The sequence below is a fragment of the Dermacentor silvarum genome, chromosome 2, assembly GCF_013339745.2.
Source record: "Dermacentor silvarum isolate Dsil-2018 chromosome 2, BIME_Dsil_1.4, whole genome shotgun sequence".
In the NCBI taxonomy this organism is placed as follows: domain Eukaryota; kingdom Metazoa; phylum Arthropoda; class Arachnida; order Ixodida; family Ixodidae; genus Dermacentor; species Dermacentor silvarum.
Window position 1 is genome coordinate 247711449 of NC_051155.1, and position 12368 is coordinate 247723816.

At 46.5% G+C, this 12368-nt stretch overlaps 1 protein-coding gene and 1 non-coding gene across 2 annotated transcripts in view; both read left to right on the forward strand.

The window, feature by feature from the left end:
- Positions 1–3071: 3071 nt before the first annotated feature.
- Positions 3072–3144, forward strand: Trnak-uuu (transfer RNA lysine (anticodon UUU)). Its single transcript has one exon. It is a non-coding gene; the product is annotated as a tRNA-Lys (tRNA).
- Positions 3145–5419: 2275 nt separating this feature from the next.
- Positions 5420–12368, forward strand: part of LOC119443069 (protein FAM117B) — a 205256-nt gene continuing 198307 nt past the window's right edge. Inside the window, exon 1 of the mRNA XM_037708213.2 lies at positions 5420–6044. Coding sequence (XP_037564141.1) covers positions 5780–6044 — 265 coding nt within the window. The 5' untranslated portion in view covers positions 5420–5779. The remainder of the gene's footprint in view (positions 6045–12368) is intronic.

The window sequence follows — 12368 nt, forward strand, 5'->3', positions numbered from 1 at the left end:
CACATTGCGTGTTGCAGTGAAGCCTACTACTAATAAAGAAGAATGCGATGCGAACGGAGCCCAATAACGCTATTGCGTTCCACTCTTAAAGACGAAGCTTACAGGCAACATTTTAAGAGAATTTCGTATCTGGTGCTTCATATTCAATGGCTGGTGCCCGAGTACATTAAAATTTTCATCCTTAAAAAAAACAAAGTGATTGCATTAAATCCTAGATAAGTGCATTCTACATATCCTAGAAATTACGCCCATCAAATGTGGTCTTGATTGGACCACAATAAGTACATAAAATGTTGTGCACAAACGCATTGTTTTGCCCAAATATGAAGTTGAGAAAAATGCGATTGAAAGTTTTAAAAGTTGTTTACTTCTGTTAATTATTATTATTACTTGTCAGGGAGATTGCGATGCGGCAAAGCTAACCTTGGAGAGAAAAAGCTTAGGCCTACCACCTTGCACGAGCCCAACGGCGTGTGAAACCGCGGTTTGACCCATCGCGCGCTTGAAAATGTGTCATATCTGTGCCTCTTCTTGCCACCTCGAGGGCTTTAATCGAGTTTATTATACTTTTCCCGATCATTTCTGGCTCTGATTTCTTCATATGTGAAATAGGATAAGCGTCCTCTTTTCTGAACAGACAAACAAGCTGGTCACGAGGCCCAACTTCGGGACCGCTGACGTGAGCGTGAGCGGCGGGCGGCACGAACCAGCGAGGGGACGCCGAGGAGGCTGCGCGTAAGCGGTGGGCTCGAGAGTGCATGTTTACGGCGAGTTTGATGGCGCATATCTGCAAACTGGTGTCATTCTGGAAATTCATTCCAAGTGGATACGCCTGACAAGCTCACCGGCTCCAATTCGTAAATCGCAATATTATCTAAGAAATGCATCAGTCAATTTTTGTTAATATAGTTCAATATGGGTTTCGATTTCTCGTGCTACTAATGTCCGCCTCATCGAATAACCCAGCTCAATGATAAGAATTATGCTACCTGCCATAGGCGATTTCTAAAGCATCTGTAAAACTTAAAAATGAACACCGCTGCGGCGCTTCAGCGTGCTACGCTGTTTCTGCGACAGATCCCTTGTTCATTGGCTTAAAAACGCGTGTGTTCGCGTGCACGCGCGGTCTGGCAAGCTTTCGCTAAGCACACCTACAAAAAATGTGCCGTCGCGCCGCACACAACCGAGTACATAGCGATGTATGTTGTTACAACATTATGCGGTAGCACTGAATTAAAAAAAAAAAAAAGGAAAACGAAAAAAAAAAAAAAAGCGTAGGTAAGATCACTACACAGTGTTCTAAAGGTGGGTCACCGCGCCAATGCAACACATGCAGTCGCAGAACAGAATGTGACAGTGCAAGAGTCGCGTTTTAGCCGTGACGCGGAAGCTTGAACCCACGTCGACAAAAATATGCCAGTGTCGTCTGCTGTTGACGATAGTTGCCGACTTCGAACATATTTGCCCCGCATCTCGGATGCCAGCTCTCAACAGACGTCGCGTCCCCAAATCGGAGTGCGGATGCCGGCACATGCGAACCGCTCGAGCTAACTAATCAGAAAATTAACTATAATAAGAAAACAAACGCATTAACAAAATACTGGCACGGGGCAGAATTTTGCTGGTCGCCAGCTCACAAAGGCTGCGAATGCGCTGTTGCATGTTGCTAGTCGCTGGTTACCTGTTGGGCCAGCAAGAGGCCGCATACGAACCGTGCCGCTCGCGCTGTCCCAGCGTGAATCAAATTTCGTGCCTGGTTGTGCCGACTGCCCGCCGCCACTGAACCGCCCGCGTGAGGTTGTTTGGGGGCGCTGAAATAGTGGCGCTATCACGCGGTTATTTTTGTATTTCGCGGGCTTTCGTTAAAGGCAATTACAAGACGCTCCATCAATGGTACTTAATTGCAAACACTTCACTCAGTCATATTTAAATGTGATCTACAACTTTCGTATGGACACTTTCTTGGTGAAGCCAATATATAAAAAGTTAGGAAATTAGTTTAGGTTACTTTTAGCTGGGACACCCTGTATATATGCCTATGGTGTGAGCAAGGAGGATAAAAGAGGGCGTGCAACAGCGATACGAAGAACCTCCCTATTCTCTCTCTCCTTTCTCGACCTAAGGGCACTGTGGTTGTTGGTGCGTGACGAATGAGAGGCAGACTGCGTGAAAGACATGACAAGCAAAAATTGAACGAGTCGTCGTTCTTGTTTTCTGTGAGCAAGGGCATCTTTCCACAGTCCGGACACAAGTTAATTAACTATAGCGACACTGCATCTTGCGGCAGATTTCGAGTACTTATCTCTCGAAAATTGTTAAAGCACAGAGTTTCAGCAGAACGTTACTCTTAGAGTGGTGGCGAAATTCATGTCTCCGATTGCAACACGCCCCCTAAAATCATCAATTAAACTTTCTTAAAAATTAGTAATCGTATTGGCGATTCATGGCGAAATTTTTTATGTCTGCAGCATCCATGAATTCAACTGGGTCAGTGATATGTCTAGAATCACTTGTTTTTAAGAACACGCGGTATATCCCCACTTCCAGACAGAAAATGTTTGGCTGCAGCCGTTGTTTTTCAAACTTCTGCTCAAAATTGTTGCTTATCAAATGACGAGACACGGAGAGAAGATTGTGATTACATTGTGCTGAGCCCACCAGCTCCGCCGACCAGCTTGATCATTGCAAATATATCACTCAATCGTTCTGCAGATTGCGCGCGACGCGGCTGAACCGGCACGAAAGCCCATTGCGCCACTGGGCCACGTGTTGGGTTCTGTGCAAGAATCCATGGTCACGAAGGAGGATAAATTGAGGGGAAGGCACGGAGGTTAGCCAAGATTACCTAGTGTAAGTACCAGCTCGCTACCCTGTGCTAAAGAAAGTGGTAACCGGAATAAAATGTGATAGGAGAGGAATAAAACATAGAAAAGAAGAAGAAAAAAAAAAAACTCACTTAACCACACTTAGCGCGATGGAACGCGCTACAACGTTCCGAATCGATCGCTGAAACGTGTTTCAAGAAAGTGCCGCGATCGCTGCCTGTTTTTGTAGCGCGCCTTTCCTCGTCCGCCCGGATAGCTCAGTCGGTAGAGCGTTAGGCTTTTAACCTAACGGTCCGGGGTTCGAGCCCCCGTTCGGGCGAATTTTTTTTTTTCTTTTTTTTTTAAATACTTTTCAATCGTAATATTAATTTTTCTTTGCCGACTCGACAATTTTTTCGATACGGCGTCTGCAAACCTATCTGATGATCACGTCCGTTAGTTAGTAGCGCAGGTAATTCCACCGTGCAATTCTATATATTTGTCGTTCTAGTGCACTTGTGGGTGGAATACACTCAGTATGCCAACATCGAAGCCCTCTGGAAGCTACAATATTACGCTGTGTGGCGGTAAAAAAGGGAAGTGCATGGTGTTTAGACCGCGCAGTATGATTAGTGGTTCTAATACGAAATTCACAATGTTCACGGATTCTACTTCCCAGAGATGCGGAGCGATTTTTTTTTTTTTGTCCTTTATTAAATACAGTAAAGCTTTCGGTTTACTGCAATGATTGTAATATTTAGTACGCTAAATCTTGTGACCTTTATTTTTATCTTTATTTATTCTATCTTTATTTATCCTCGATATTTCTTTTTTGGTTCTCGGTCACTATATTCAGTTGACTTCGATTTATTGACAGGATATATCAGAATACTTACAGTGCAGCTAAATCGTGCGTGTCGCCTTCGTGGTCATCGTCGTTTAAGACTTATTTCCATTCCAAGAGATGCAGACTTCAATGAAGTGCCGTATACGTACGTTAACCTGGTTGAATTCCAGGCGTAATAACAAAGCTGCTAGGCGATAATTATAGCACACGCAGTCATCACATCGGCATACAGACAGCACATACATCCACCAGGTACACATATACACAATAAAGCTATTCACAAAGCGTCGTTGTAATGCCTCATGGCGGATGACATTGACACATAAGGTGAAAAGTAAATGGACGTTTTCAGACTGACGTTTGCCTAGAATGCGGCTTCACGCGGTTGGATGGAACGAGGTAATTTCCAAGGGAAACTTGGAGGTCAGTTGAAAGCACCTTTCCATATTGCGGAAGTTCAGGATTCACTGAGTCTAATAAACGGTGTTCATCCCAACAAAATGTTAGAGGCATGCGAATCTATAGCAATTTTTGAGACAGAAGCGAATACGAATGGAATAATGCTAGAAGCAAATCGAATACCTTTAGAATAATTTTCAAATAATGAACAGCCGTTCACAATTAATATAAAACATTGTTCACATCCTAGTATTCATGAATTTAGTGAGTATCTTGTCATTACATTGCACGTTATAAAGCGTTGTTTATTAAACTCACATGTGGAGCATAAGGAACACATGTACACATTAGTTTTCGGACAGTGCGAATGATTGCTCTATAGCAGGAAAAGTCTGGTTCCCCGAGCGACGTGGCCTGCTGCTCCACTACGCAAGTTCTCATGTTTTATGCCATACTATGGCCGCGGGGATGACATTTGTCACAATTTTGCTACAATTTCTTGCGCAAAGTTGACGATTCGAAATACTCAAACCATTACGAAAAATATTACTGACTATTCGATTCGAAGACCGAATTGAATAGGAGAGCGTTTCGAATATTCGCGCACCCATATTGAATATAGTGCACCTACCTATAGGCATACAAACACCACCTTTACCCCACTCGACCACGGATTTCTCAGTGTACTTTCTTCAGTGCAAAAAAGAGAGACACGGCGCATTCTTTGTGCAGCCCCGCGGCAACCTCTAATGGAAATGGAGGAGAGGCCTTCGTGCTCGTCTCATTAGCTACGCGGCCTGTCACACGATACATAGTAGGCATTCCTGCGAGGAACGTTCGAGCGACTGCGCCGTGGCCCAATCGTTACAGATTTTGCGAGCGTCGCACGCACCGGCGCACACGCGCTGCGCAACGCGGAATTCGTCTGCTACGCGCGCGCCGAGTTTTTTTCACCTGCCGCGCGCTCTCTTTCTTCACGCCGACAAGGAAACCTAGGGACGAAACCGTAGAGTAACCGGGAACGGAAAATCGGCGGTAGCGCCATTGCGGAGCCACTATGTTCAGCGGACGCAACGGCCGTCGCGGCTTAGGCCGGTGCCACGTGACGGTGGTAGTTTACTGGGACAATACGGGCAAAGGCGCGAGGAACAGAGTCACAGAGTGGCGGGAGCGTCGCCTCTGCTACTACGGGAACGCGCGCGCGCGTCTGTGACGTAGTGCGCGTAAGCCCCACCTCTTCATTGATAAACGGCGCGAACGGACGACCAACAGCGAACGCGCCTCCGGGTCACGTGCACACGTCACGTGATCCGTGCTCTCGTTGGCAGCGTGCACGCCGCCGCAGCGCCGCCGGCTGGGAGCGAGAATTGCTTTTTTTGACAGACGGCACGGGCAGGGACCTGCGTGTGCTGTGTGTTTCTCGCTGCCGTCTGCTTTGTTTTGTTTCTTTCGGTGCGTTTTGATTTGGTTCGTCGTCGATTAGGTTTTTTTGTGTCCGACTCTTCGGTGAACTCGTTTCGAAGGCTGTTCATTTGTCTGCCGACTGAGTTTTGTCGTAGGTCCTGGCGATCGGCGCTGTAAACAACACTCGCAGCAAGCCAACCGCCGGCCGGCGACTCGCACAGCGGACGATATTGTCGGACGCTGAAAGGACGAAGGTTATTCTCTCGTCGCCAGTATTGTGTCGATAAGGGCCGTAGCTCGGGCTGTGAACCGTTTTGCGGTGCAAATGTCGGCGATCCCTCCGCAGCGGATCCGGCTATCGCCCAGCTCCGTGGCTGCCGCCGCCGCGTCGAGCAAGCCGGTTCGCCCTACGCTGCCGCTGGCATTGATGCGACAGGGCAGCCCGACACAGAGGAACGTTGCCAGGAGGGCGTCTCCCTCGCCGCCAGTGTGCTGGGCGCATGACAGTGTCCGAATGAAAAGCAGACAGTCGCCCGATCAGAGGATATCGCCGGAGAATAAAGCTTCGTCGGCAGCGCAGGGACCCAAAGGTGAGCTAAGCCTACCCACTCCTCTCCGTACCGGCTGCCGCAGAAAATCGTCTGCGCTCCCGCTCGGCCGGTTTCTGTTGCATGCGCCCGCCAGCCAGCGTTGTAACCGGTGGTTTGAGCCGTGGTTACTGCGGCTCAGCTGGCCTTTGACTGCTTCGGGGACCGTTCGATAATGCTTGGCCGTGATCACGGCCGGCCGGCGTACGGTGTTATATTTACTGACATTTTTTTCCCACTGTGTACTGCGCATTCGTGAAATGGCGCAGTGGCTGCTGTTCCTCGCCAACTCCTCCCACCCCCCTTTGCGTATGCATTTTTTACTCCTTTGTCTTCCTTCACGCTGCTGCTGGTATCTTTGTACGTGTCTGTCCACAAGCATGAACGCGAATCTGGCGACGTTGTTTTGTTTCAGCCCACTTTCAACGATGTCGGCTTGTTTATAGTTCCGCACTTTTGCGTTCTACATGTTCGTGTGTCCTCCGGTAACCGCGTATATTCTGAACAAGCAAGCAAATGTCGGTTCCAATGACCTTATCTTACACGATTCTTTAAGTTCTGTGATTTGAGGACCTTCACAGTGTGTGGCTTGCAACCGCATACGTTTTTATCTGCGCCGAACTTCTGTTTACTGTATCACTACAACAGGGTCGGATTAGTACGTGCGCGCTCGTATAATGGGTTGTGTTTATACCGTAGGCAGACATATTGCTTAATTGTGTGCATCTTAGGAGGATAAAAATTATAAAGAGAAACAATGCGGTTAGATTTTCGTTTGCGTTATACGGCCGTGTTGCGCAGTCCACGAAGCCCCAACATCACTTCACACCGAAGAAAATTAGAGTAACTTGTTCACATTTATTTCTTGCCATGGAAAATATATTGGTACGAAGAAAACAGTGAACTGATAATTGAGTAAAAAATAATTAGTATAGAAATTACAAACTCATTTGCTGAATTACCCAGACCTGAAAACTCCCTTTAGCATATCAAGAACACTAGTATGGGCTGTACATTGAGTTTCCAGCACTTAAATCCGAGTTTTCGGGCATCGAATTCATCGCATCAAAAACAAATAGCTCTACCCTCTTTCGGGCTCATTTTAGTGTTTCCTTAATCACGATCTGGTGCCCTCGCAGCGAGCTCCGAAACTTCAAGCGTGAGAAGTCTTAAGCAAACATTATGGGGCAGGAGTTTTCTTTTTCAACGCTAGAAATCCTAAAGTTCGTTACTGCTCGTTACTGTTGTTTTGAACCGTCATGTAGGGTCTTTCGTGGTAGCGTTTTCCAACGTCGATTACAATTTTTATATCGCTTTTGCGATAGCTTGATGTGCGAGTATACTTTCGTGTGCTTGCAGTCGCCCGCTACTCCCGCTAACCTTCGCCGATACAATTGTTTGCCGCTACCTTTTTCTTTCTCATTTTCGGTGTAGCTAGCAAAGTGTTTTGCTTTATTTTTTTTTTCTGATGTCGAGCCCGGAAATATTGCCGGAAAACTTGTTTGCGCGGATTCTTTTGAAAATGGGAGAACCTCGTTTCCCGATGTCACGTTCCGAAGCGCGGAGTCAAACTTCGCGCAAAGGATGACAACGTTGGATTTATGCTTCGCGTTGCGTTAACGGTCGCATTTCACGGCGGCGTACCGGCATCTCGGTTCGTGCAAAAAAATAAAGAAACTGAACGGGCTAAAAATAGCCCTCTCTTGTGCGGAGGGACTTTGTGGCACTTTATTGCTTGGGTTGCTATTTCGTTATCGTATCAGCCCCGGAAATGCTGACGACGACGGCGCGAAGCTGTAAATAAATCACGAAATGTCGCCGTCGCTCGCGATTTGAGCTCAGATGGAAGGTTGACCGTAAATTGGGACTTGAAAGTCCATTCCGCAAACTCGACACATCAGTCTCGCTGGGGCTATTATGTACTACGTTTTTCTTCTTTTTTTTTTTTCTCATCTATATATTCTTGGCCGAAACTGCGTACACACGTTTGTTAGGCTGTCAAGTGCACTTTGACGTTGCAGACAGCGGTGTTCCGGCCAACCAAGGAGCGAAAATGACCTCCGCAGAAAAGAATGCGGAGCTATTACGTTGCTATTGCGCTGTACACTGAGCGAACTTATAGACTCGCTGCCAGTGGCCACTCTAGCGGAAGTCGCGACGCCGCCTTGGAAGTTCTCGCGCCAGTTCGCCGTGACCGTCGACGTTTAAACGACGTCTGTCCCCTGTGTAGTGAATAGCTTATCAGTAAACAAGCACTAAATTGGGTTCCAAAGGAACGGAAGAATCAAGCCAGCAAGCTTCGAGGGCATTCCCGGTGCCCATAGCGGCCCAAATGCGAGAATACCTTGATGTCCATGACATAACAATGACGTCCCCGCGTTAAGCTCGGGGCTCGAAAATCGGAAATTCGAAGTTTCACCGCTCCAGTAGTAATCGACGTCTTTCCGCTCCAGGAATGAGCATGTAGTCTTGAAAAAATAAGGTAAGGGCGGGGGCCTCCGATTTAATTTTAGCTAGCTGTGCTGGTTTAACTCTTTAGGCACAGAAACCTGTTTTATGAATGTTAGTGAAAAATATGGTGATAGAGACTAAAGAAAATAGCGCTGAGTGAATATACAGGGTGTTTCATTTTAGCTGCACCAATTTTTAAAAAAAATTGCCTATGGCAGATAGCACAATTATAATCCTTGATCTTACTCGATGAGGCGGGCATTATTTCCACGACAAATCAAAACGCATTATTGAATAATTAGCATAATTACGCTAATTAACTTTTTAATTAATTATCTTACGGCACATCTTTCAATCTGCGAAATATAGCCGCTGAGTTCGCACTCGGAACGAATTCTCAGGACTGAACCAGTTTCGAGATAATAATTTTCAGTGTCCGACGAAATGCAAGGGCGTTCCAGTTAACTTTGTGCTTCAATGCATGAAGCCGCGCTTTCCTCAAAAAGTTAACTGGAACGCCCATGCATTTCGGCGGACACTTTGAAAATTAATATCTCGAAGCTGGTTCAGTCCTGAGAATTCGTTCCAAGTGGATACGCCTTGCGAACTCCACGGCTACAGTTTGTAAATTACAATATGGGCCATAAGGTAATTAGTTAAAAACTGAACGAGTGATTTCTCGTTAATTTGTCGATTATGCATTTCAATTTTTTGGGCTAGTAATGTCCGCCTCTTCGAGTAGACGAGCTCATGAACTAGAATTATGCTATCTGCCATAGGCAACCTTAAAAAAAAATGTTTGAATGTGTCCGCCGAAACACCTTGTATAGTTCCTGCGCCAGGGTGTCTCTTCGGAGCCTTCGGGCTGGTGCGGCCCTTACACCATCGGTCACCTGCGCTTGGGGATTGACAAAACAACGACCATGGGACGTGCCCCAAGTGCTCGGCTTCCGTGACAGTGCCAGATGCTCGGCGCACTTTGGATGTGCCCTGGAACGAGGGCGATCACAGTTACGATTTTAAGAAAGGCTGGACTGAAGCCAGGCCTACCTGAAAACTGCAGCCGTTGGGTTATGGGGCAATTTGCTTGCAGAGACACTGCTGCTATTCCTCCACGATGCTGCCGAGTTGGAAGCTTTTATCCAAACTGTTTTTTTTTTTTTTTCATTATCCATATGTCTTGCCACAAGTCGTCCCGAATAAAACAGAAAGAAAAACAAAACGACGATTAAACCTCCAGTTGAAGTCGATGAACGACATAACCTTCCTGAGAGATTTTAGGGTGAGATAGGGGTGCAGTCAGCGCGCACCGCACTCAATCGCGTCACCCCCCACGTGAGTGGAGAAGCATCGGGCTACTTAAATGTGTGTGTGTGTGTGTGTGTGTGTGTGTGTGTGTGTGTGTGTGTGTGTGTGTGTGTGTGTGTGTGTGTGTGTGTGTGTGTGTGTGTGTGTGTGTGTGTGTGTGTGTGTGTGTGTGTGTGTGTGTGTGTGTGTGTGTGTGTGTGTGTGTGTGTTTTCTCTCTTTTTTTTTCTGAATTATCTTCGGGATCGGCCCCCAGTTTTAGACTGCACAATCTTCGGGATTGGCTGAAGTTTTTAGACTGCACTATATTCGGAACCGGCCCATACTTTGACGTATGATGACGTGTTATTTAATGTTAAATAATTTCCTGGGTTTTACGTGCCGAAACTACGATGTGTTCATGAGGCGCGCCATTACTATTCATGAGAGCAAAGCGTCAATGGCGAAGTGGGAACAACGTCGATATTAAATCTCTGTAGAGGCTTTTTCGTGTTCCACAGTACAAATACTCCTTTAAAAAACGCACTGTTGGAAAACGAACCGAGAAATACATTTCACGCATAAAATCCCAAGGACATGGTGGCAAAGAAACATTTGCTGAGACCACTAGGTTAACCTAGGTAAAACATTCCTCAGGTTGACTTATAAGAAAGCTCGAACTATGGGGTAACAACTGTCATGAAAAAGAAGTAGAGAGATACCAAATTCCACACATACAGATAGATGTATTAAGCCCAGCCCGCCTGCACTAACCGGCCTGAAAAGATTATCTCGTCTCATAGCTTCATAACTTGAAGATCATATGAAAATCGCAAATACGTGCTGAAAACGTTGAATGTGCGATCTGGCACAATGGAACACTTGGAATACATAGAAAAGTTTTGGTGCCCAGAACGTGTTGCATGCCTCAGCTTTATCGAAAATTGAAAGGTTGTCCGGTACAACGGATGTAACGTAACGTTCAAGGGCTGGAACTCTTTTTGCAATAGTGTGTACTTGTGTGCATTTAATGGAACACCGAGGTATTTTGGTGGCGCCACAGACCACTCTATCCAGCGAACGAAGTATGTGTAGACCACCATGACCCAAACCACAGACCTGAACTTTTTGAATAGTTCATCTGTTCGCCTGAAACAATACCAAATCGCGCCACGGTGCCTACAATTCCCGCCACCACTTAATCTCGCAAGAATACTTTGGCCTGCCAGGACAGGATGTACCAGCTCGTGTGTGCAAAATACCTCTGCCTCCATCTACAAAAACGTTCTTTTTTTAAATTACATTCTGAAACCTTGCCTGTCAGGATTTGGCTACGTTCAAGAGACATTTTCGTGACGTCCAATAATTGTCGCTTATGTGGTGTACCTGAAACAATTGAATATTGTTTTATAGGCTGCAGGGATGCTATTTTATTTTGCGATGCTTCAATGAACTCTTCTCAGACACTGATTTAAATTCTCATTCAGTGCAATATCTGGTGCCAACTAGTTGTGACGATGTATGCTTTGACATATTTCTACTCATTGGAATGCATAGCCTGTGGAAAACGCGCGTGTTAGGTGTAAATGCCGAACCCATGATTATTTCATCAGCAACTCATTTTATTCAAATGATCGACCAACTGAATAATGTATACGGACAAATCGAATTTCTTCCAGATTGTTATTCTGTATTGGTAAAGTGCTTATCCTTACCACCTACCATTTTAGTGTTTCTTGTGAAGATTGACCGCGACCTGAGCAGCGCGTTTCAAGAAGGAAGAGGAACTCTGTGGCGCTCCGTGTCCTCGTCGCCGTGCAAATATAGAAGAGACTTCTCAGCTCGTTTATATGTTTGTTTCCCGCAGGAGCCATGCGTGCCTGAAATAAACACCTCAAACAAATTAAAAAAAAAAAAAACGTTAATGGCAAAATGTTTACAATATCGGACTTCTGTGCTAGAGGTTCTGTGTTCGAATCCGGCCTGTGGACAAATTTATTGATTTTTTAAATTATCGGTTTCGCCAGTGAAGCAGTGAATGTGATAGCAGCATGTTAAGGTATTACACAAGGTGTAGTGGCAGAAGTATTGCATGCATTGCAAGCTAACTATGTAAATACGCGTGGTTTGACGTGTGCACTGTAGACACATGAACAAACGTAACTCGATGACCGCGAGCAGCATCGGTTAGAACTGCGGGGTCTTGTCGGCGTTGTCGCCGTGTGCCGACCTCGCGTTCCCAGAGTACTGCAGCATGCTCACGGCGGGCACGATGTGTGCGTCCGCTTCGCGCTTTTGAATTGCAGGGTTTTGTCGACGTTGTCGCTTGGCCTCGGCCTCCTGTTCCCGCAACGCCACATCTGGCCACCTCTGACGTTGAACTGCAGCGTGCGCCGCACACGCAAGCAGCGCATTTTGTTTCTGCATCTGGACCGACGGAGTGGTCCTTGCGCGTATGCGGGCCCGCCTCGCTTGAGTGCGATTTGCGTTTCACGGGAGCTCCTCGGACGGCGTTCGTACAACACGCGGGGACATGTGAGGAACGCGGTGCTTCGCCGCTGAAACCGGCAGGTTTCTAGCCTCGCTGCCTT